The sequence below is a fragment of the Ramularia collo-cygni genome (assembly GCF_900074925.1).
Source record: "Ramularia collo-cygni strain URUG2 genome assembly, contig: RCC_scaffold13, whole genome shotgun sequence".
Taxonomy (NCBI): Eukaryota; Fungi; Ascomycota; class Dothideomycetes; order Mycosphaerellales; family Mycosphaerellaceae; genus Ramularia; species Ramularia collo-cygni.
This window is the reverse complement of record NW_019716267.1, coordinates 325,591-348,828: the sequence shown is the minus strand read 5'-3', so window position 1 is coordinate 348,828 and position 23,238 is coordinate 325,591. Positions and strand designations below refer to the sequence as shown.

The following is a 23,238-nucleotide window of genomic DNA, read 5'->3' as shown; positions in this document are numbered from 1 at the left end:
AGAGTGGCAAAGGAAATCGAATATGTAGAGGAGGAAGAGTTGGTATAAAGTACCTTGCCCACGTCTGCGTTCCCACACACTACTCTAGAGAAAAAGTCAGCAGAAGGATTCAAAGTACTGTAGGATGCAGCTAGCTGTACGAGAGAATCCACTTGCTAGTGCCACGCGATCCTTCGCCCAGACCAGGTCTTTTGCACATGCAACGCGGTTCGCTCGCACTACTGCAGGGCAGTTCATTTCGAAGGACATGTGCACGCCACATCACGATGATGGCGCTTCCTTGTTACCTCTTCAGCGAGAAAGTCCGAAAGTTGGCGGTACAGTTAGTTGCATCGGAAGAATCCTTTAGGACTTCATTCCGTGTGCTTCGGGACCGAGGGGCGAATGAAATCAAGCGCAAGGAATGCACTTCATCCATGCAATGTTATGCTGCTAAAAGAGAGTATACCTGTCAATAAATCCATGCAGTCGTAGGAGTAAGTGCTCTCGCAGCAAATGACTCTCCMCACCCAGCCAGATCATAGCAATACTAAAAAGCAACACAAGTAGCAAGTAAGACTGGTCAAAACTCTCCTCCGCTGTTGAAACCACCTGCATGCCCTCCGCCATTACCAAATGGTACGATCCCATCTCCGAAGAACAGCCCATCAATCCCGCCTCCATTTAAGCCCTCCATTCCCCCGAGATTCAGATCCATTGCTTGTTGGAACCCACTGCCCCAGTCGATGCCATAAGGAGCCTCGCCGGGAGTCCATGTAGACGTATCCACAGGAGTTGGGGTGTAAGCACCGCCCATAATCTGCTGTTGAGAGAATTGGCCAGGATGGCTGTCCATGGGATACGAATATCCATTTGCAGACCAGTTGCCCATTGACGCTGGAGGTGGCGCTCCCTCTTGAGAAGGCCTCTGTTGTGCAGCGAGAGGCCGCTGATTTCCTGCCGCTGCTTGAGAGAGCAGATCCAGAGGTGTCGGCGGCATTGGGTAGGTCGCAGGGCCGCCAGAACCTTCTACCTTCTGCTGTGGATCAGATGCAGAGTCTCCCCCTCCAGCAGAAACCTCAACATTGACCTTGTGCCGCACAAACCACTCCCTCAACACACTCGTAATCCGTAGAATCTTCCCAAATTGATGGAATTCTTCACCCTTCTCCGAGTGGACTCTGGCAAACGTGGCGAGCAAGCCATCTAGATAGTACTCGACTCTCAACTCCTTCGCAGTCATCATCTTCGCCAATTCACTCCCCGGAGTCGAAACGCTCACGTGCATTTTGATCAGGATGACGATGCTATAGGTACATCTCACAAAGTAGATGAGCATTGGCAGGCTTTTGATGGTGTCGATGTCAAAGGCGAGCATCGTGTCGAGGATTCCATGCGCCGCGGTCCTGCAGGCTATCAGAGCGGAGACCTGATGTTGCGTCAAAGTTTCCGAGCTGCTGGGCACGGTCTTCAAACTCTCCTCTGTGAATGGCAGGCGGAAGTCTTCCACATTATGATTGAAATGCAGCGCAATCTCATGCAAGTACAAACTCGCAACATGCTCGAAGAAGATCATGGATGGATGGTCTTTGTACTCGTTCGGAATGTTGTCCTTCCACGCTTTGAGGTCATTCTCCAACACATTGAGAGTGTAGGTGACTTTGGGATCGGTGATGCTCACGGTGGCGGTGTTGTCGTCCATGAGGAATTGCACACCAATCTCTTCGCAGATGTGTTGGATTTTGATGTGCTGACAAAACATCTTATCCGAAGGGGATGCTTCCGGGCTGGTTTCGAGGATGTCGACACACTCTTTCATGTAGTTGCTCCAGTGGACCAAGTTTGGGCGGCGAAGGACCATTGATGCGCTGGAAGATGTTAGATATGGCATGCACGATATGACAAGACGTACTCACCTAGCACACATGTAGTAACAACCCAACCATGCCCTTCTCGCCTCCAACGTGTCCGAGTTTTGTGGCGAAATCACATGGGCACCAGGAGGACATTCAGCCGTGGATCCGCCCAGTCCTCGCTTGGCTTTCCCACCGTTGAATCTCTTTCCCAACCCAATGTCAATGGCCATGACGGCAGCCATGTGGATAATCTGGTAGAAGTTTGTCTGTTCGGCTTTTTCTGGTGGTTTGTACCACAGGGCTGTGACTTGCATGGCCTGGATCAGCTCGAGCGATTTGGCACCATTACACACGACACAATCTGCGATGATGCGGATGGACTCTCGCGTGAGCTCGCTGGAGATGTCGGTGGGGAGGATTCCAGAGGATGCAGCGGCAAGGATGCAGAGGTATAAGATGGGAGCTTCCTGTCGGATGTGCTCGGCGGTGGTGCCAGGAGGGAAGACAACAGCAGGCATGTGAGGCGAGAGCTTGACGACGTAGCGATCAAACAATTCAACACCCATTTCGGGACTGACAAGCGCATGGATGCGGTTGAGAAGCTCTTCCTGCGAGCGCGGCGGCATCATGTACGAGTTGGGAAATGCCTGCATAATGGCGGCATTGCTGTTGTCGTCGATTGCCGAACCGAGGGAGGGAAATCGAGCGTGATGTTGAGAAGGCGATCCATCCTCAATTCGTCTGCGTTTCTGCGGGGGCTGCATCGATGGACCGGCTGGGGGTGCACTGGGTTGTTGCATGGGAGCATACTGCTGTGGGGATTGCATCATCTGCTGCTGTTGCTGCTGCTGGAGAACAGCGGTCAAGGCATCCAGCTTTCTCTCCAAATCGGCCACACGATTGTCTGCCTTCTTCTGCCTCTTCCTGCTGGGAGCGGTGATGATGCAAGGACGATTGGCCTTTTGACAGCGTCGACAAGGGATGTCTGGATGGAGCGGATCCTGATCACAACGAACCTTCAACCCKCGACACGCTTCACACGCTCGAGGTCTCTTAGCTTCGTCACTGCCCCCGCCCTCATTCCCGCCGTCGTCGGCGCTGTGCTCTCCGCCATCTCCGGGAGTTTGTTGTTGTTGTTGTGGCTGCTGGAAGGTGCCCACTGAAGGACTTGCTTGTTGGGAAGGAGATCCGCTACTGCCTTGTCCATGAGGRGGGGGTGGGTAGGTGGGATAGTAGGCTTGGGGGCTCGGTTGAGCATAAGGTGCTATGTGGGCGTTCGGGTGTTGTTGTGAGGTCGGGGGCGGGTGTTCGTATTGGAGCTGTGGGTGAAGCTGCTGCTGATGTTGGTGTTGATGCTGGGGCGCGAGAGGCGTCGACGGGGAAGCAACCCCCAGCCGCGGATCCAGCGCATGCTGGTGCTGAGACGCCATTATCTCCAACAGATTGGATGGCTATGGTCGGGGTTGTCGGTCGTCCGTTCGGTGCACGGCGAAGATCGAGGCCGACGGGGGAAAGGTGGGAAAGCAAAAGCCTTTGCCAAGAGATGGAAATGACCAGGATGACAGCTTACATCCTTCTCAATCGAGACTTTTCATCATGTGCCATTTTCCAATCAGCATCAGCTTCAGCCGCAACGCCGCCTCATCGTTGTTTCTGGATCCTGAGGTTGAAGCGCGCGATCCTTTGATGATGCTAGCGATMGTTGAACCAGCAGGCCACCACATTCCAACGACCATGCATGACAAGAAGGCACAAGTTCGATTTCGTTCATGTCATATATACCCTCCAATGAGTGCCCCTCCACCACCCTGCAAAGGCGTTGTTGTAATAATCTTCACAAGGAAAGCGGCGTTTTCGAAAACTGTGGGCCTGCGCACGCGAGGTGGAAGGTTTGAACGATTCATGTCCGCTGCTGATCAGTTCTCGAGTGGGAATGGCTAGAACTAGACAGTGATCCTTCATGGATGGAAGCAACATCACTTTTCCTATCGTCCTCGGTCTGCTTCTGTAACATAACACGAACAAGAAATCACCTCTGAAAAGGCAAGAATCCAATCATCTAGTCATACCTGAAACCGCTCGTCGTCGTCAATCACTCAAGAAGCTGGACGAACATTCCAGGTTCTATAAGACCCCTCACAGCTTCCTCTCGCCTCTACCACCCCATCGGACCTTGAACACACACTGCCTACCAACAAACATGGATCGAAGCAATCCAACCCTCCTAGAATTCCTCCAAGAAGAAGAATCTCCATCCACCCTCCTCCCAACTCTAACAGCCCGTGCAATATCCCTCCTCTCCTCCCGTTCCTTCACCTCCCCATTCTTCCCCCACAACTTCATCCCACAAGTCCCCGTCAACATCGACGGCCAAAAATCCACGGGCCTTCAATCTCTCCTGGACTCCTACCGATTAACTGTACGGGACAATCCAAATCTGAAAGTTCATGTCTTGGATAGCGCAGTGGGCGTCAAGGGAGATGTCGCATGGGTGACTTGTAATGTCAAGTCCGAGGGTTTTGCGGATGGTGTGAGTAGGGCGGGGACGGTCATGGCCAAGTGGATCACTACGGATGATGGGTGGAGGTGTGGGAAGTGGGAGGTTATTCTGGGGATGGCGTTGGGGTTTTGGAGGGTTTGAGTTGTGGGTGGAGGGTTGTTGCTCTCAGATGAATACGAAATATCGCTGCGAGTAGTGGAGGCGTGTCGCGCACAGTACTTGGAGAAGCGCGTGGCAACTTCTTCGAAATGCTTCAACTCTCCTCGTGTTGCGGTACGGCAGGTACCACTTCAATCGACGATACGAATTCCATCACCCTCGAATCATCAGAGACATCAGAGTTGAGTCCATCAGGCAGTGCAGCGACTACCTTGACTCCGGACCTCCACAAGAAATCTATGACGAACACACCTTTTGCCTACCTAGGTACCATTGTTTCCAGAGACTCGGACTTGCAATACACAAACTCAGCATTCCTGCAGACCCCAGTACCCACAATCACTGATACCGAGACCGATCACTTAGCAACTCAACAGCAATCAAATCTACAATCATCATGCAGCAGCCGTCAACATCTCAAACTCAAAGCCGCGGAGCCCTTGCGCATTGCTCCTTGCCTTGAACGAGGAAGTTGCTCATACCGCCGGAAAGAACTCAGCCTTTGGTCAAAAAGTCCGCAGGTTGTTGATTCTCGAAAACCCTGCAGAGACCTTGGAGCAATACCTTTGAGCGTAATACATCCTTTCGCTCATGACAAGACAACAGTTGAGTCACGATATCTCTACTTGTCGAAAAGCAGTTCGAAAGGCATGATATGAGATCCTACTGGCCTCGATTCATTTTCTGGCAGTACTGGCGCTCAGTATGCTTCCGTCCACCCTCGCACCAAAATTTTACTGCCGAATACTTTGCATCGAGCTACGTCTATCTGATCCTCATGATAGGAGTTAGGTGTGCGGTAGCAGCTACATACAACTCCAACATATGATTGTCTTTCGAGGGCTGGTTCAATTGGGCGCCGCTGCGATTTTATGCCTGATCATCAACTCTAGCGTATTACGGTCGTATCCTACTGAGGGCTACGATCCTGATCATGGAGAGAGCTGATAGAGACGAGAGAAGCACTCGATCGTAGGGACCGCGGTGACTTTGCTGGAGATACGTGTCTTTGGAATACTGCCAGAATATCAAGCATCTCCAAGAACACAAACTCCAGCGAATGTCGTGAGTGGCAACTGAAGGATTCAAAGGCTGGTATCACTTCGCGAGCAACTCCCAAATTCCGAAGCAGTTGCAGCACTTTTGTCCAAGGGAACGTGTTCGAACAGTGATTGATACTAGGGATCTCGTGGGCTGTTCGTAAGAGGCGTGTATTGTATGGCGTTGAGAATAAGTACGATCTTTTGCGGACCTGGGAAAAGGCAAGAAATGGAATCGTGGAGAAGACAAGGATGGAGATGTCCAAGATTTCGACGGATGAATAGGCTCGATCTGGCAATGAAGTATATCGGAAGCGCGAGCTGTTAATACCCATAGTGGGAACAGTATACCAGCCGAAGCGGTGATTCCTTCGACGATGTGGATGCCGGGTTCATTCTCTTCCTTCTTGAGAGAATAGCATCTGTAGGGATCAAAGCATACTGGTCTTACATCTTTGTGTTGGAAACTCCGCCGCCTGGATGCATAGCCTCCTACACCTCAATCCTACCCGTCGAGCTTTGAGGCGGTGATACCCAAGAGTAGCAAGCAATCAGCGGAGAGCCTTCAGTACCTTTCACAACCGCCTCAATCATCAAATCCACAAATCCCCAAGCTTCGTCCATCCTGGTCCTAGAATTCATAGAGGCAGACCTCTCATCCTCCCTCCACTGCTCGACTGCTAGATATATCCCGTGCCGCAAGACGAACAAGCCATCAAGAGTCGAGACTGTAGTAATTAAAAGCGAGCCATCAGGAGTGAAGAAAGTCTCAATCACCCAGTAGGCAGCAAAATGGCTATCCTTTGCAACCATGTTGCTCGCTTTTTGAAGGTGCTGCTCGATGATTCACATTCAACACCGCCGAGTTGCGGATGTTGATGCTGGCTCTGCGATACATGCGGCATCTCGGGGTACTGGTCCTGCAATCGATGCAGTATCTTGTGGGTGTGACTTTTGGCGGGCTATCCGTGCTACTTCGAGTAATGATGGTGGGATCATCATTGATAGATGGAATATGAGGGACTGTGAAAAGGCGTGCATCGCTCATTCAACTCTGATACATGTCCTGGTCCTGATCCTAGCATTCCAGCGATGGATAGATTCTGTGTATGGTCTCCCGCAATCCAGCTCTTACAATCCATCTCTCCTCCCAATCCAAGAGCGTCGTTGATCGAGGCGTTGGGGTATTGCGGATTAGATCTTGCGACCGGCTCCATCATTCTGCGACTGAGCCAGCGCACCATCACAGCCTTATTAACGGCCTCTCCATCGGAAATTCGGAGACGTTTGTCGAGAACATCTCGGTGCATGGTGCTGAATTAACCCTCTGCAAACTGGTGGTCTGCCGCATGCAGCCCTTCATCCTCATTTGACTTTCCGTTCTTGCCGGGCTTGGGGTCGAGGCCAAGGTGCTGAGGCTCATTGTTTGTCTTTGGACATTTTATCAGGCGAATCGAGGCAGTCGTATCACTGATGAGGCTTCTTTTTGTCGTTTCGAAGGCCACCTCAAGAGACGGGAGCTTTGAATGGAAAGGCCCTTTCCGCGGACCCTAGCATCTGCTTCCTTCGTACTTTCTCTTCTGATCAAAGAGTCAGTCTAGCCGTACGACCGTATCCCCAAATTCTCTGCTCTGCAAAGCAAAACCGAGGGCGTGAATCATAAACAGCATTACATCAGGCGTCACGCATTGAAACACGATCACGCACATGGGAATAGACCAAGCAAGAAGAAAGTTTCATTGCGCTCCCAAAGGCCCCGTCAATCGTTCTCCTTCCTCCTCTCCAGTTCAAAAGCAAACCTCGACGCGTATCCGTCACACCGCCGTCCTCTCATAGTAGCGAGTTATCGCGAGCCGGATATCGTGAGCCAGAGACTGAGAACTACTTGTCCCGTGAACTTGCACTTGCGTGGGCGTGTACAGAGTCTGTGTGAAGATGTAGCGGAGGTCTGCAAGCTCTTCTCGCACGAGTGGTAGGCCGTCGCGGGCGCTGGGGGCTACATCGTGGCGGTAGTGTTGGTGCTGTCGACGATTCCTGGTGCCACGCAGCGCTCCTGGTACTGTGAATGGCATTGCAGCAGAGACAGTAATGCAATCTAGGCTCCAGAGTCTGTCTGCCTACGTAACTATTGTGCACTTTTCTCAATCACCCTCACTTTACTTACTCCCTCTCTTTCTTCCTTCTTCCTTCTTCTCTCAGCGACACTCACACACACGCACACACACACACACCACCACCACCACCACCACCACCAACACCAACACCAACACCAACAACACCAACAACACCACCACCACCACCAACACCATGCCCCGCCTCCGCGCCCTGGTCGCCGTGACGGTGGCCATCAACCGCCTGCGCATCGAGGTCGAGGACCTCCTCGACAGAATCGCCGAGTGCCACGAGGAACTCCGCCTGGCGGCCGCCACCAGGGCCAGGAGAAACCCTCCGGCCCGCTGGGAGGAGGTCGTGGCCGCGAATTTCGCGGTGGGACATTGGGGAGAGGAGTTGGAGCGGTATCGCCGGATGTTGGCGGAGGTGGAAGAGGGTATGTTGCGTTCCTTTCCCATCTATCTTACTTTGCGTGTATGGGGGCTAATTTTATGTGTAGAGTTGGCGACGGCGTACGATTTGCGCCTGGAGTTTACGATGTTGTTGTGATTTTTTTTTTCTTTTTTTGGCGAGAAGGGGGGTGCTTTGGGGTTTGGGTGGCGGGACTGAGCGAGGAGATTACTTCCTCGATAGATGAAGAATGAATTTGTTGTTGAGAGCATGTTGTTCCTGTCTGAGGCGTATTCCACTTGTTCCTCACTGTGTTTTGAATGTTTACCTGGTGCTACATGGTGATGGCGACTAATGGGGCTTTAAAGCATGCGTCTCTCACGGCTATCACTGACTCCAAGCTCTTGATGAAGAAGCGGTACGAATAAAAGATGAATACGTGATTGAGTGAGAGATGGAGAGAAAGAAGGAGAGTCGAGCGGTCTCAGCTCTTTTTCTCGGCGTTCTGAATACTTACCTGTGGAACTTAAGTGAATCCCGCCTTTATAAAGCCCAAGAGACGACATCTCACACCATCTCTCCCACCTCTGAGCTCCTCAATAACAATCCCTCTATACAAGAGCCGTGTGCCTGAATGAGAGATATCTAGAGAGAAAGAAGAACAGTCGAGCGTTCTCAAGCTGTTTTTCCCGGTGTTGTGAATGCTTACCTGTATTTCTTGAGTAATTCCACCTTTGTAAAGCCCAGGAGACGACATCCCACATCACCACTCCTACCTCTGAGCTCACATATAACAAGTTGTACAGATAAGATCTACACGCGGAAATGAGAGATATCTAGAGAGAAGGCAGGAGAGTCGAGCGGTCTCAGCTCTTTTTCCCTGGCGTTGTGAAGCTTCCCTGTAGTTCTTGAGGGATTCCGCCTTTGTAAAGCCCGGGAGACGATATCCCACATTACGATATCTACCTCCGAACTCGTACATAACAGGCTGTATAGATAAGAACTACACGCTTGAACGAGAGATATTAAGAGAGACAGTAGCGAGAGGCGGGCGCTTTCACCTCATTTTTTCCCGGCGTCGTGAATACTCACCCGCCATTTTTTTAATTTCGACCGCTTCGGGCAGTTACTCCATACAAAATCGTATATCCCACACTACTATCCCTACCTCTAAGCTCATAGAGAACAAGCCATATAAACAAGAGATACACACTTGAATGAGAGACGTTTGGAGAGAAAGTAGCAAGAGGCGGGCGCTTTTAGCTCCCTTCTTCCCGGCGTTGTGAATACTCACACGTTTTTTTTTCCACTGCTCCGGGCAGTGCTTAGAGAGTAGTATATCCCACAACACTATCCCTACCTCTAAGCTCTTAAACAACAAGTCATATAAACAGAAACTCCACACTTGAATGAGAGATTTACAGAGGGATAGAGACAGWATCAGGGCGTTTTCAGCCCCTTTCCCCGGCGTCACAAATACTCACTCTACACCTCTCAAGTGATTCCGCTTCATGAAGTCGCGAAGACTCTATATCTCACATAACTACTACTACCTCCAAGGTCTTGATTGCTGAGCAGTACGTACAAGATTTCCGTGCTTGATTGAGAGAGCAATCCGGATCGGCCTTTGTGTAGGAGTTGACATCTTGTTGAACGCAGGAGGCCTTTTGACTAACGATGGATCGATGTAGTAGCAAGAGGTTGTTCTCAATGTTCAAACTTCAAGGCAGCAGGCTCTGGTACGCTGAGGTCTGACTCTGATGTTTCTTGAGTCGTGAGTGACATAGATGTCGTCTTTCAGCGCTGGAGTCATGGATTTCTTGTACGTGAGGAAGGAAATAGTACCGTAACAGAGCGGCGTCTTCTGATTGTGCGCATGTGATGGCCAAAGTGAGCCCAATCAAGACTGCCAAGTACGTAGAGCATGAGACATCCGCCGCATGCAGGCCTGTGGATTTCGCATGTTGTGAACCTGCCATGAGCGTTGTGCCATCGCCTTCTGCATGTCTTCTAGTTGGGAGCACGTGAAAGAGAAAGAAGGGATGCATTAACCCATCATCACCTCTGAATTCCACCTGATGTATGTTGACTCAATATCATGGGCCTCTCTGGAGAATGAATGATGCCTTCTTGTTGGACTGGGGAGATTTCTCGATCAACAGGAAGACGGTGAAGCCGCGAGACGGTCATCCTGGGCTCTCATGTGCTATTTTTCTGCGGATCAGAAGAGTGAGGTGGACTATCGCTCGCACCACATTTGTTCCTTGGAGGGTTTCTTGAGAATGATGGACATGTCTAAATATTGATGAGAAATTGAAGGAAAGCAAGAATGCTGGGCCGTTGACTAGGGTATACCGTAGAAGGATCGATATCGGCATTGGAAGGCGAAGCGATCGGCTGATCGGTCCGGCGCGTGAGAAAGCTGGGCAGCTGTCGCGACTTCAGATCATCGCTAGCAAGGTGAGTATTGAAGAAGTATAAGATCCAGCATCTCGAGAGGTCACTTCACATCCATCTCTCGCGTCCCACAGATTTTCGAATCGTCCCGCTAGATCCCGCAGAATCTTCGACATGTCGGACCCTCGTCGTCGTCCTCCTCCTCCTCCACCACCCCCGGAGCCCTCCCCGGACCCGGACACGACGATGAACACCAACTTCGGCACTCCCGAGGGGGCCGGGGATGCACGAGAGGAGAGCGTCACCAACGGGCACAATCCTTCGAGCCTCACGCCCGAAGAACAGGGCTCGGAAGGCTTCAAATTGAAATTCTGCACCGTGTGCGCGTCGAATAACAATCGCAGCATGGAAGCCCACAAGCGACTCACGACGACCCCCTCGGCAGGCCCCTCGGGCTATCCCACCATCTCCTTTGGCACTGGCTCTCTCGTCCGTCTGCCCGGTCCTTCCATCTCTCAACCCAACGTCTACCACTTCAACTCCACCTCCTACGCCGACATGTACAACGAGCTCGCCGGCAAGGACAGAAGATTGTACAGCGCCAACGGCATCCTGCCCATGTTGGAGCGGAATAAGAATGTCAAGTGGGGTCCCGAGCGATGGCAGGATTGGAAGGTCGGTGTTCCCYGTGTTGGACCACGGAACAACCCCCCTCAGCCTGCGGGCGGGGCGACACAAAAGGAATACCAAGACGACATGGGAGCGATGGGAGTGGAAGCTGGCACGGTGGATGTAGTCATCACGTGCGAGGAGCGCTGCTGGGATGCCGTCGTCGATGATTTGTTGACTCGTGGCTCTCCGCTGAATCGCCCGGTGCACGTCTTCAATGTGGATATTAAGGATAACCACGAGGAGGCATTGGTCGGTGGCCGCGCCATATTGGAGCTGGCCGATGCCTTGAACGCCGCTGCCAAGGAGGAGCGCGAGGCGAGCATGAAGGAGTACAATGGTGCGAGTGATCACTTCGATGCGGGCGCCGCTGGGGCGAGGGCCGGCTTTGATGAGAGGGTTCCTGAGATTCTGGCAGAGTGGCAGGAGAGATGGCCGCAGTTGCCTGCTTTGTGGACTCTGGCGTGGTTTTGAAGGCAGGAGGCGTACATGTAGGTCAAGAAGACCTCATGCGTGCATGCTTGTATTGTGAAAGTGATACCCATGACGGCCTCCGGGATGGATGGTCAGTCAAGTTTAGCGAGGAGTTGAGGCGAAATTACATCCCCTTTCAATGCTGTCAACATGAGCATGGAAATCAATCAGTTTGGAAAATGACCCTTTTCCCCTTTGCACTTCTCCATGCCCTACCACATTATGCACATCCACCCACCTCCATTCTCATTCCTCTCCATACTGACACTTTGAGAGGAAGGAGTGGTGGAGTGCCTGCATGTATTTGAGTGGTGCTTCTTTCATTGTCGACTCTGTACATGACCTACATACACATCCATTCTCATTCCTCTCCATCGCCATWCCAAGCATCCGGCAAAGAGCGACCTTGGTAGAGGTCTTTCCATGGTATGAGCCAGATTCTGTGGAAGCTTGGTGAGGGGAGCATTTCTCACATGGCAGCAATCCTCAATACTCACACCCTCCAAGAACATTTCGAAAGGATGTAGTCGTTTAGTATGACCCAGCAACCAACCAACCTCTTGATCTGCTAGCTAGCTAACCTCTCATCAGATGCAAATTGGACTAATCCTATCTACTTGCCGTCGACGCCGTTGGAGAGTGAGTTGAAGAAGTGGACAGATTTTGCTGTACTTCTGTGATATACGCCATATTTGAAATGGTAGTCGATGTGGGATTCATTGGAAAGTGTGGCTCGATAACTTGGTGTTCCTTTAGCAAACGATTGGAAGACCTTGCCGTACTCTCTTCTCCCGTCCAAGTTCATCATACATATCCATGTATACCTCATCGATGCCGCCATGGCCTCCAACCAGGATCAACACTCCACATACCCAGCCCAGAAACATAATTCGACAACATCTCCACAATATCCCCTTGCTCAGGTTGATCGCCCCACCATCCCTCATCATATTCATAGGCAGCATCAGGAATAGTATGTTCGAATGCCATTCTGTGGTTATCATGYCATGCTAGACTAATGTCGTAGTTGATGGTCATTCTCCTCCCCTGCCCACCTCCATAGTGCTTCCTGATCGCATCGAAAAATGGACGCCAGTGCTGGAATCCATGGCCTCCTCTAATGCCGACGTCGGAAAGAATGAGTGAACTCAGTAGAGGACATTTCGAGAGCCAGATGTCGAAGGAATGAGCGTCGATGGTGACATCTACCAACTTCAATGTTGACAGCCGCGACATTGTCGGGAAGCTTTCTAGCTGATGGCCAAAGATGAAGGCTGTGTAATCGATGCTGAGATTCTGAAGTGTAGCCGCCGTGCGTTTTATGAGATCAATGATGTTGGGTGTGGCCTGTAGCATGAACCGTCTGTCGTCTTCGGCAGATGGCTGCGGCTGAGGGGCTCTGTGGGTACGGAAGCCGATTAAAATACTCAGTGTCTCAAGCTCGCTAAGATCCACTGTCAGCCAGCCGGGAATCTCTTTCCAAGCCAGCTCTCGGTTGGTGACCAGTACGAAGGAGAACTCTTTCAGTCGCAACTTTGCAGCCACCACACAGTCCAAACCAAGAGACAAGATCGTTTCATTAAACGGGCCGAGATCTCGATTCCAGAAAGGTGGCTGGTCTTCGTCGTTGAAATGGATCTGGGGTGTATCAAGCTCATGGTCACAGCCCCGTCCGGTACCAAGTTGGAGCTGGCAAAGATTCGGCAATTTCTTCATGATTTCAAGCAGAGCAGCTTTCATCTGTCCAACAGCCAGAGCGGTGTTGATCTGAGCAGTTGTGACGTTCAGTTCGTTCCAATGTTCCTCCTTCGTGGGCCTTTCATCTGCCCATGCCTGATTGTGCTCAAGACAGATTCTTCGAACAGATGGTCCCAAGCGAGCCAGACTAATGTTAAGCTCCCTCAATTCCTGGAGCTCGACATGAAACTTGACGGCAGCGACTAGGTGGGAGTTGATGAATCTGAGATTGCTGAAGCATCTGTGAGTGCGGCGTAAAGTCCTGAGTTGATTTTGTTTTACTCCAGGGAATGAGTCAAATGTGATCCCAAGGAGCGCTAGCTCCCGTGTTGGCTCCAGAACTTTCTCCACGATGATTGTCAAAAGCTCGTCAGGAAGTGTAAGTAAGGGYGCCTGCTGCTCGCTGCTTGCGCTCGTCCCGTTCACGCTCTCATTCTTTGAGGCGGCCGATGAAGCACGCTGCTGTCGACTTTTCCATCGTGTTCGGGAGTCAGACAAAAGAGACCTATTGTCACCTTCGACGACTTGGCCATTGATGTGGAAATGCATGATGGGTGTGGTGGCATTGGGTTGTGGTGCAGCATATTCTCCGGGCTCACCTCCGAAGTCCCGTAAATTAATGTGACCTAAATTTAGTACGCATTCACACACGGCAAGAACACTATGTAATAAGAAGGTAGGCATGGTCTTTTGGTTCGCTCACGTTCGAATACTATTCGTATCGTCATTCGTATTGTCCGATATGGCTAATTCTGCGACGAGGCCACTGCACCGAAGCACGGGAGGTGATCTGCTACTGCCTTTGAGCCAACCATCCTTCGTCCAACCCGCCCAGATTCGTAGAGACGGTTTAAGATACCTTTGCGAGCCAGCTCACGCAGAGGCATACTCAGGCATTCCGGCATGGTAGCATCCTCCACTCCTTCGAGTTCAATTATGCACACCACCCCCAACATTAGCCGTAGCCCTCCCCAATCCACCCTTATACCTCTCCAAAGCCCTCGTCCTCGCCTCCTTATGATCAACAATCGGCTTGGGATATCCCGCCTTCGCAGCCTGTGCTCCGGCTTTCCTCCCATAAGGATCATGAATCGCCTTACCCTGCACATCTTTCAACTCCGGCACCCACTTCCTGATGAATGCTCCATCGGCATCGAATTTCTCACTCTGTAGTAGTGGGTTGAAGATGCGAAAGTAAGGTTGAGGGTCCACGCCCGTGCTGGCAGAGAATCCCCATCCGCCGTTATTGCTCGCAAAGTCGCCGTCGATGAGACTTTCCATGAAGAACTTCTCTCCCATGCGCCAATCCAGTAGCAAGTCTTTGGCGAGAAAGCAACCAACGACCATCCGGAGACGATTATGCATCCAGCCAATCTGCTTCATCTGTCGCATGGCCGCATCAACGATGGGAAAGCCGGTTCGTCCTTCACACCAAGCCTCGAATTGAGAGGCATTGTACTCCCATTCGATATCCGAGTATTCGTATTTAAAAGGCTTGTGCATGCAAACGTACGGCCAGTGCACAAGAACGTGCTTGTAAAAGTCTCGCCATGCAATTTCCGAGATCCAGGTCATGATGCCTTGATTGCCAGCATCGAGACTTTTGCTGGAGTTGGCGTCTCGGGCTGCGCGGATTGCGGTTCGTGCTGCGAGTGTTCCGGTGGAGTAGTGGACTGATAGCAAGGATGTTGAGTTTAGTGCGGGAAGATTGCGGGTGTCTTTGTAGGCTTTCACTTTCTCCTCGATGAAGCGCGAGAGGCGCTGTTTGGCAGCATGCTCGCCTGCAGGCCAGAGATGGAGGAACTTCTCTCTTTCCTCWTTGCTCAGAGATTTGTTGGGAGGTGCGGAAGCGATTGGTGTTTCGAAGAGGGATGCAAAAGTCTTCCTGGCACTGGACGGATTCGATTCGGGGAGAGGGGATTCGTCCAGGAGATGGGGATGTTCGTGGACATGTCTGACCCAGGCTTTATACCAAGGAGAGTAGACAGAGTACTGTTTCCCTGCACCGCTTTTGAGATCTCCAGGCGCAACGACCACATCATCGTGCAGGACATCCACAGCTACACTCTTTTCCACCCCCTTGACGACTAGATCAGCCTCTCGCCGTAGCTCATCAACCTCATACTCCATGTTGCAGAATAAATGTTTTGCACCCCACTCCTGACACTTTTGCAGCAAGAAACTCACTCCCTCCTTCCTCTTCTCCACTGTGGTCGTATACAATGGAATGTCCCTCTCTGCCAGATCTTTCTGCATGATTTCCAAAGTCCTCGACTCAAAGTCCACCCTCACAGCACTCGTCAAATGCGCCTGATAATCCTGCGGGCTGACAATAAACACCGTGATAAGAGGTACTCCCAACTCTTTCGCTTTCTTGMTCGCAGCGCTGAGAGCTCTGTTGTCTGAGATTCGCAGATCGCGTTTGAACCAGTGGACCACGCATTGTCCTCCTGACTGGAGAAGGGGTAAAAGGTCAGCAGCGTCTCGTACATCAAAGGCGTACCTGCATGGAGGTTCTTTAATCCAACTCATCGTTCAATCCCTCTTGTCCTGTACTCACCATACTCTCTCGAGCACCTTTGGTTTTCAAAAGAGCCGCATTGAGAACTTCAACCGGCCGAGGAATCTCATTATTATTGTATTGCGCACATCTCTCATTGCTCATCTCCGCCGGATAGAATTCTCGCTGCACAATTCCATGTTGTTCTTCAGGACGGGAATGATCGAATCCATTTGCGGCAGGTTTTGGTGAGGTCGTTGCGCGTTTCTTGCTGGGAGAGGGTCGAACTGGAGACGTCGCTTTTCGTTTGATGGAAGGCATTGTTGCGATGCTCCGACGAAGGACGATGGGGCTGGAGAGGGTGTACAGTGGACTTTGTCGTATGAAGAACCGCATAGGGTTTGGAAGTGTTCGGGGATTCAATCAATGCAAGGAAGACTGGAGGGCGGGAAACGCGAGGCGCGATCGCCGACGCCAGATATCAACGTCATCATCAATTTTCCGAGGATCTCTATTCTTGCCAGGGTTAGGGTTTGGGTAGTGATGGTACCTTGTTGTCGACGTTACTACGTCGATAATGTCATATCGAGCATGACACTCAGCGAGCCACACAAGGCTTCCCTCTCTTCATGCTTGGAGGGATAGCCTGGTCATCGTGAAGAATCTAGATCTTCGGGAAGCGAAGAGTCGGAGATTATAAACACGCTGCTCCATATGATTCCAGGTTACATTAAACACATTAGAACCTCCCTGACTTGCCAGAACAACACACTGACATCGACACGAACCGTAACGGCATCTCCCAATCCMTTTTATCGGCCACCTCAGTCGAGGCATTGTTCAAGAAATCAAAATACATCTCACAAGACCATCATACGAGCATGGTTCCATTGCTACCTTACAACAAGTCAATTGCCGTCAAATGGCAACTTCCGTCCAACCTGCTCATCACCAACTCCCACATCCCAGGCTTTCAACCTTTCCACAAAGTCAACACTACACTTTATGTTGGTAACGAAATTCTCCATCCCATCGATCACAGTATACCTTGCTCTTCACAAAATTCCACACAAAAGACAGCAAAAGGTAATCGAAACCCACGCGCCTGTCAAACCACACGTAGGTAAGGTATTTGAAATATCCGATTTTCCAGCAAGCAAGCACTATCCCATTCCGATAAAGCGCTGTTGTGCCCAACAAGAAATGCTTCTAGACCAAACAACCCGCACACCGCTAGAATATAATAGAAAACCCCCCACCAAATCTAATCCATGGAAGCATAGGGCTGCCCTACCCCTTGATGATCCATCCCACTTTTGTTTGTTTGGCTCATCATACCTTATTAAGCTCGGTACTGCAGCGGTCGGCACCGAACAAATATATGAAAGTAATAAGGTGTGCAGCGGCGAACGCATGTGGGAACCACTGTTCCTACAGTAGTTCCTCGAGGCAAGCATGTGGGCGGCAGGAAAAAAAGGGTACGTACATGTACCTGACGAGGGGGTCGAAGAAAGTGTATGTACACCTCATCACACTTTTTTGTCGTTGATCAGCATACGCACCGCCAGAGATCATCGGTCGGAACCGTTGTTTATTAAGATGGTCTTATAAAGTTGTAGACTCTGAAGCAACCACGCACGCAGACCCAAGTCGACTCATGTTGGTTTTTATCCAGACTTCTCCTGGAGGTCAAGTGGAGAAATAKTCCCAAGACCTTGGGCGACGTCATTTCAGCCTCCTGCAAGTCAGTAACGTTGGCAAGTCAGTGATGTGGAAGAGTATTGAAAAATTGTGTATTTGACGGGATATCAGCGAGAGGCTAGTAATACACATTGTACAAAGATCCATTCTTGACAGAGGACCCAGCCTCCGGACATTCTCCTCAACAGCAACATCAAAAGGTGTACCGCGCAGTGAATGATGTCCATGGCCGTGTCGTATGCTCATCATCATCCCGCGGCGACAGCCGGAGATCTGAAGGACTTGAACGTCGCGACGCCCGGGCTATCATGTCTAGTCAAGCTGTTATCCGCGCAGTATAGCGTCCCAGTCATTGGTGGTGTCGTGCATCTCTCGGCATTTTCCAGCACCTCGATGACTCTTTGACACCAAATTGTCCGGACTGGGTGATCTTCGAGTGCGGAGCTCATGCCCAAAGCTTCCATAGACAGGGCTTCCATTTTCCTTCTCGCAAGCTCCAAAGCGGTTCCTTCTGGTCCTTGATRATGCACGTCGGCGCGTTCGGCCAGGAGGACGTTGACGACTTTGAGAGCTCCCGAAGAATCGCTCTGAGCTGCAGCTGTGCAGAGAGCTGTCCCGTAAATGGTTCCGACATTCTCCTCGATCCTCGCTCCTTTGTGAAGTAGATATTTGACAACGTCTGCTTTGCCCATCCAGGCGGCTGTGATCAGCGGGTGTCCGCAAAGTCCTCCTGGTTGATTGGGATCTGCGCCATGAGCGACCAGCATCCTGATCTTGTTGAGCCCGTTTTCGAAAGATGACTTGGTGATGTGACATTTGGCGCATGTGCCGGCAACCTCCTCGGAAACGCGGTGCTCTGCGTTTCGAGAGAAAAGGTAGCCATGTCCCCAGAGTGCCTCGGATGTTAGGGTGGGATCTGCAGTTTGGACGGCTCTCCGCTGTGCACCTTCTCGGAGCAGCTTTTCTGCTCGTGATAGATATCCGCGGGAAATCGCCGTTTGGAGCTGTTTGTTCATGACTGAAGGGGGCTGTTCCGGTATGGATGGCGGCAAGCGTTGCTTGCGAATGATGCTTTTCAAAGATGTCCCTGCTTTCTTCAAAGACATGTGTCGGAATCGTTGTTGAAGTCCTCCGATATCAGTCTTCCCATCTTCGTCGACGTCGCAAGGTGCCGATGCGTAAGTGTTGACACTGACGCGGAACGAATTGCGAGAGCCGCGCATGATTTCCCCGACTGACCAGCGCTGGAATGTACCATCTCTACGAGACGCGATCATACTGTTTACCTCTGAAACGTATGCCGAAAGTTGAGCTTGTTCCCAATGTCGCAGCTTGTTGCAGAGTCGAAAGTTGTCCGAGTCTGGCAGACTGTCGATCCAAGGTAGTTGAGAAGGAGGATGGTGGCCGGTGCAGGGCACAGCATGATGAAAACCGAAGCCGCAATGACCTTTAATTGCGGCTTGCGTGTGCTGTTTGAGATCTTCTTCATGGACAAATCCAATGTCGCATTCTTGACAGCGATATTCGCCTTGAAAGTCTTCCAGATGCCGTCGGAGGTGGACAAGAAGTTCGTCCGGATCATCTTCGAATGTTTCACTGCACATTGTACATAGCATCGGCTGCACAGTATCATCATTGGCCTTGAGAGTGACATTGGCAGAGAATGCGGTGTCTTTCAGTGGTGATGGCTTGGTCATGTATGGATGGACGTCCGGTAMACTATCAGAGGCTGGCGTGTTGATACTGTGGTCGGTGCTGTACTGAGAATGTCGCATCGAGGAAGCGTCGCTTCTCTGGGCCAGGCTGCCGACAGAGGCACTGGGTCGCAAGCGTGGTTGGTCGTAACCAGTTGGTGCGGGGCCATCATCCATGATATCCATTTCGTCGATCTGATCCATACGGATGATGGGTATGTGATTGTTGAGGTCAGACATGGTTCGCACATGCCTGACGACTTTGGGCTGACTGAGAAAACCATCCGGACTGTTGAAGTATCGCATAAAGGGCTTTTCATCGGGGAGGGAGGAACTGGATGAGCATCGTTCTTCGGGCGTTTGAGAGAGGGCAGTCGCCGCCGTCATGGGCGACACCGAGGACCCAGCAGCACCGTCTGTTGAAAAGGCATGGTCACTCCCACCATATTCAGACCCGCTGAAGCCCGGCTCTCCCGAATGATTGCTGCCAGGTGTTGTGCGATCCGCCGCATGGTTGGGATGCTGCTCGTTGTAGTGGCGTTTGAGGTCGTGACCGCGGCCGAACAGCTTACCACAGACTGTACAGCTGTGCTTCTTGTTGGGCGGCAGGCCCAGCTTCTTTCGATGCTGGTCGGTATGACGGTGCCGCGCCAGAGCGCGCTTCTCGGTATAGCATGTCCCGCAGTCGTCGCACTGAAAGGACATTCGGGAACGCTTCGCAGCACGCGGCTTGCTGTCGGGATCCTCTTCATCATCGCACTCGTCAATTCGCAAGCTGCCCTTTAGCGGGTYGGACTCATGTTGCATGGTGATGTCTCCTTCGGGAACCATGGTGAGCGGGTGCGTCATGGAAGCTGCCGGCAGCATGCTGTGAGGRGAAAAGGGCACCGCCAGCGGTTGCGCCATAGTGTCGATATTAGAAGAGAATAATGAAACAAAAATAAAGCGGCAAATGGACCAGGGCAGGCGTCGACCAGGACCCCGGCGGCTGCGTGTGTTTATAGACAGAGGTAGTCGGATTATCCTGGAGGCTACTAGCTGTAGGTGGCGTATCGAGCACGGTTCTCTTCAATGCGATAGCGTCAGTGCGATCATGGGGCCACACGGGCGAAATTGGGACTCCTTACTCGTGGTAAGGTCAAAATTGAGTTGAAGAAGAGGAAACGAACTTGCGATCGAGAGGACAAAGACTGAACCCTGCAGATTCCAACCATGATCGACATTGGTGCACGATTTCATAAGCCTTTTGGCGGGAGACATTTCCGGAGTCCGCCGCCGAATAATCGCCAGCGAGGTCCCACCCTTGACGAAGCCAGACGAAGCCAGACGAAGCCCTTTGGACGAGTCAGCTCCTGCAGACTGTCTGCACGTCTTCGTCAGGCTCATTGGTGACATCTGAAACGTGCTGCACTCACGCGAGACATTTGCCACTACCGCGTCTGTTTCATGCCTTACATGTGCATAGCCGCCGTTCTGGACACCTGGGCTGCAGCATGTCTGTACACGATGACAGGGCACCATAAAAGCTGAACTCTGCGCCCTAGTCTGCTGCGATTGCTGACACCGGGACGATCTTCCCCGAATTATTCAATAGWGTGTCTTGGCTGTGCCTTGAAGAAGAGTCTCCCCCGCTCTTCTCCGTACCTTACCTCCTCGAGTCCAGACCATTGCGCCAGGCGTTGTTATTTATCACCGGACATCCTTCAAAGGAAAGCTGCCCGTCGTCATGTTGGATGGTACTAGCATTTTTCAATCCTCCCGAACAGCAATGAATCACTTACGAGGCGGTTCTCCTAATTGTAATAGGTACCTTGCATTCGACCGATCGGCGCGGATGACAGGCCGAAGYCGAAGTTTGTAGCCGATTTTGTGCCGCATCAGCCGGATCTGATCTAGGCATTCTGCATTCACTCGAGTAGTCGATAGCCGCAACGAACGTGGAAATGACATCAATAGTATATAGTCCATTTACGTCCTCTTCAGCTTGATGAGGTGTAGCTTCTCCAGACATMAATATTCTTCAGACTGTATGGCGTGAAGAACAGGCTTCATGCGTCACAACAGAGCAATCCAGCTTGACAATTAAGCAGAAGCATTGACTGTATACATGCAGCATGAATGATGACGAGGTGTAGCTTCTTCGCATCCAATACCGTTATCATATGTGTGCTGCAGGATGTGCGATTCAGGCTTTTGATCAGAGCGATTCAGCACAAGAGCGAACACTTTGGCAAAGGTTCATGGTTGCACAGTTGAGTGAGCATGGTTCATTTTACTACTGAATTTGACCTTTTGTCCTCATGATTCTGCATCCACGAAGACGTCTTCATCTCCATCAGTGTCCATCCGTTTGACAGCACCACGCGGAAGGGAACTGTCTGCCTGGGAGGTGCTTGGTTGGAGAGGTTGTTGTAATGCGGCGGCGACTGGAGCTGGAGTTTGCGCAGACGCTCCGTCGTTTTGACCAAAATCGATCAGATCGGCAGGTGGTTGAGGTGCTGATGCGCTGCTTTGTTGCGGAGACGATACCGATTGCTGTCCTGGAAGAATGGGCGCAATCGCCAAAATTTGCTCAATTTGCTTCTCCACAGGCGCATTCGTGTCTACTGCGTCGAATGGTATGATGTAATCCAGGTTCTCCTCATCGCCAGTTGGTGTTGCCGTGAACAGCTTTGGTTTCCATTCTGATGTACGCTCTGCAGCCTCCTTTCGCTGTGCATCTTCGATTCGTGATTTCTCGTCCGTAGCAACCTTCTGATCCGCCCTCTTGATAGCGTCCGTAGTGGTATGCCACAGCTTCTGGCTTTCTCTCGGTCCTTGCTCTTCGAGAGGCCTGCTTTTCGGAATGCTCGGTTTGGCCTTTGAGGCATCGAAAATCATTTCCTTCTTGCCTGTTGCGAGGTCCTTGATGTGCATCTGACCGTTCCAGAAACCGCTTATTTCGTACCTAAGAAGAAGGAGCGTCAGCATGCGTCGTAGACATGGAAAGAACGGTTGCGAGAGTGCATGTCATGTCTTTGAGAAGAACATGGTTTGTATCATGAGAGGCCGCTCGGTGCTATTCCCCACATCTACCAAGGGCGGAACTCACAGATTCTTTCCAGACTTGGTCTCCTTGATGAAGCCAGCAATGGCATTGTATGATCCTCCAACCCAACCCTTGACTTTGAACTCAATGTCTGCCTCCAACCCCGACTCAGGACAGCGAACGACTGCGTGGTCGCCCAATTCGTATTTCATCTTGCCAAAGAGGATGCCGCGTGCGTACATGTTGGGTTGCGTGATGAAGCTGGTCGAGATAGTTAGCGGGAGCTCGTCTCGCAGCAAGAGCTGGGAATCGATGACTCAAATGCCTCGCGCTCGCACAAGAAAAGGAAGGGTTGCTTACTATCTCTCGCCGCGGTCCAAGAATCTCATGACTGCAATTCCCTCCATAAAAGAACCAACGCTGTTCCCCAAGAACTTGCTGCGAGGTTTGAGGGTTCCATCAATTCGAATGCGGTGTTCGGGTGCCATGAAGAAGTAGGAGGACTTTGGTGGGTGGTGTGAGGTCTGCTCCGAGATGTAGTAGCCTTTTGTGCCATCAGGGTAGTCCCAGTAGCCAGTGAATGTCTCGCCGAGCACGGGGTTGAGAGGTTTCTTCACGCCTGGAGGCTTGATGTGCCATCCGGAGAGGTAGAATTTGGTGACTGCCACGAATCTTGCGACTGGGTCTTCAATGGTGGGCATGTGTAGGAGAGTTTCGGGATGTGCCATGAAATTGGTGATTCGCTCCAGCATAGAGCGCGGTTCGAGGATGAAAGTGGGGAGTGTGACGCGGCTGAGGTCGGCGCCTGGTCGTAGTTGTGAGATGATGTGGGTGAGGACGTTGCCTTGCTCGCTTGACACGACTGTCTCATCGTCGCCATCGTCGGGGCGTTGTTCGTCGACAGAAGAGCGGGTGGAAGAGTGAGAAAGGGCGTTTCTTGCGTGCCCGAGAACCATTTTGTTCTCCGCTTGGTCGATCGATTTGGTGTGGTGGAGGGGCAGC

The 23,238-nt window shown here is 51.5% G+C and overlaps 7 protein-coding genes; 3 read left to right on the top strand and 4 right to left on the bottom strand.

The window, feature by feature from the left end:
• Positions 1–562: 562 nt before the first annotated feature.
• On the bottom strand, positions 563–3,265 carry RCC_08054 (uncharacterized protein; the record flags this gene model as incomplete). XM_023773306.1 has 2 exons in its annotated part: positions 563–1,847; positions 1,896–3,265. 2 exons carry the CDS (start codon positions 3,263–3,265, stop codon positions 563–565), a joined length of 2,655 nt encoding a protein of 884 aa, XP_023629074.1.
• Positions 3,266–4,035: 770 nt separating this feature from the next.
• On the top strand, positions 4,036–4,476 carry RCC_08053 (uncharacterized protein; the record flags this gene model as incomplete). The annotated part of the gene is made up of 1 exon (XM_023773305.1): positions 4,036–4,476. One exon carries the CDS (start codon positions 4,036–4,038, stop codon positions 4,474–4,476), a length of 441 nt encoding a protein of 146 aa, XP_023629073.1.
• Positions 4,477–7,841: 3,365 nt separating this feature from the next.
• Positions 7,842–8,195, top strand: RCC_08052 (uncharacterized protein; the record flags this gene model as incomplete). XM_023773304.1 has 2 exons in its annotated part: positions 7,842–8,082; positions 8,146–8,195. The coding sequence occupies 2 exons, from the start codon at positions 7,842–7,844 to the stop codon at positions 8,193–8,195; spliced, it is 291 nt and encodes a 96-aa protein (XP_023629072.1).
• Positions 8,196–10,607: 2,412 nt separating this feature from the next.
• On the top strand, positions 10,608–11,576 carry RCC_08051 (related to suppressor of cs mutant of sua7; the record flags this gene model as incomplete). Its single annotated transcript, XM_023773303.1, has 1 exon — positions 10,608–11,576. One exon carries the CDS (start codon positions 10,608–10,610, stop codon positions 11,574–11,576), a length of 969 nt encoding a protein of 322 aa, XP_023629071.1.
• Positions 11,577–14,243: 2,667 nt separating this feature from the next.
• On the bottom strand, positions 14,244–16,209 carry RCC_08050 (probable deoxyribodipyrimidine photo-lyase PHR; the record flags this gene model as incomplete). XM_023773302.1 has 2 exons in its annotated part: positions 14,244–15,767; positions 15,874–16,209. 2 exons carry the CDS (start codon positions 16,207–16,209, stop codon positions 14,244–14,246), a joined length of 1,860 nt encoding a protein of 619 aa, XP_023629070.1.
• A 1,553-nt stretch (positions 16,210–17,762) lies between these two features.
• On the bottom strand, positions 17,763–20,114 carry RCC_08049 (uncharacterized protein; the record flags this gene model as incomplete). The annotated part of the gene is made up of 1 exon (XM_023773301.1): positions 17,763–20,114. One exon carries the CDS (start codon positions 20,112–20,114, stop codon positions 17,763–17,765), a length of 2,352 nt encoding a protein of 783 aa, XP_023629069.1.
• Positions 20,115–21,506: 1,392 nt separating this feature from the next.
• Positions 21,507–23,192, bottom strand: RCC_08048 (related to oxysterol binding protein (Osh7); the record flags this gene model as incomplete). XM_023773300.1 has 3 exons in its annotated part: positions 21,507–22,155; positions 22,300–22,497; positions 22,597–23,192. 3 exons carry the CDS (start codon positions 23,190–23,192, stop codon positions 21,507–21,509), a joined length of 1,443 nt encoding a protein of 480 aa, XP_023629068.1.
• Positions 23,193–23,238: the final 46 nt, after the last annotated feature.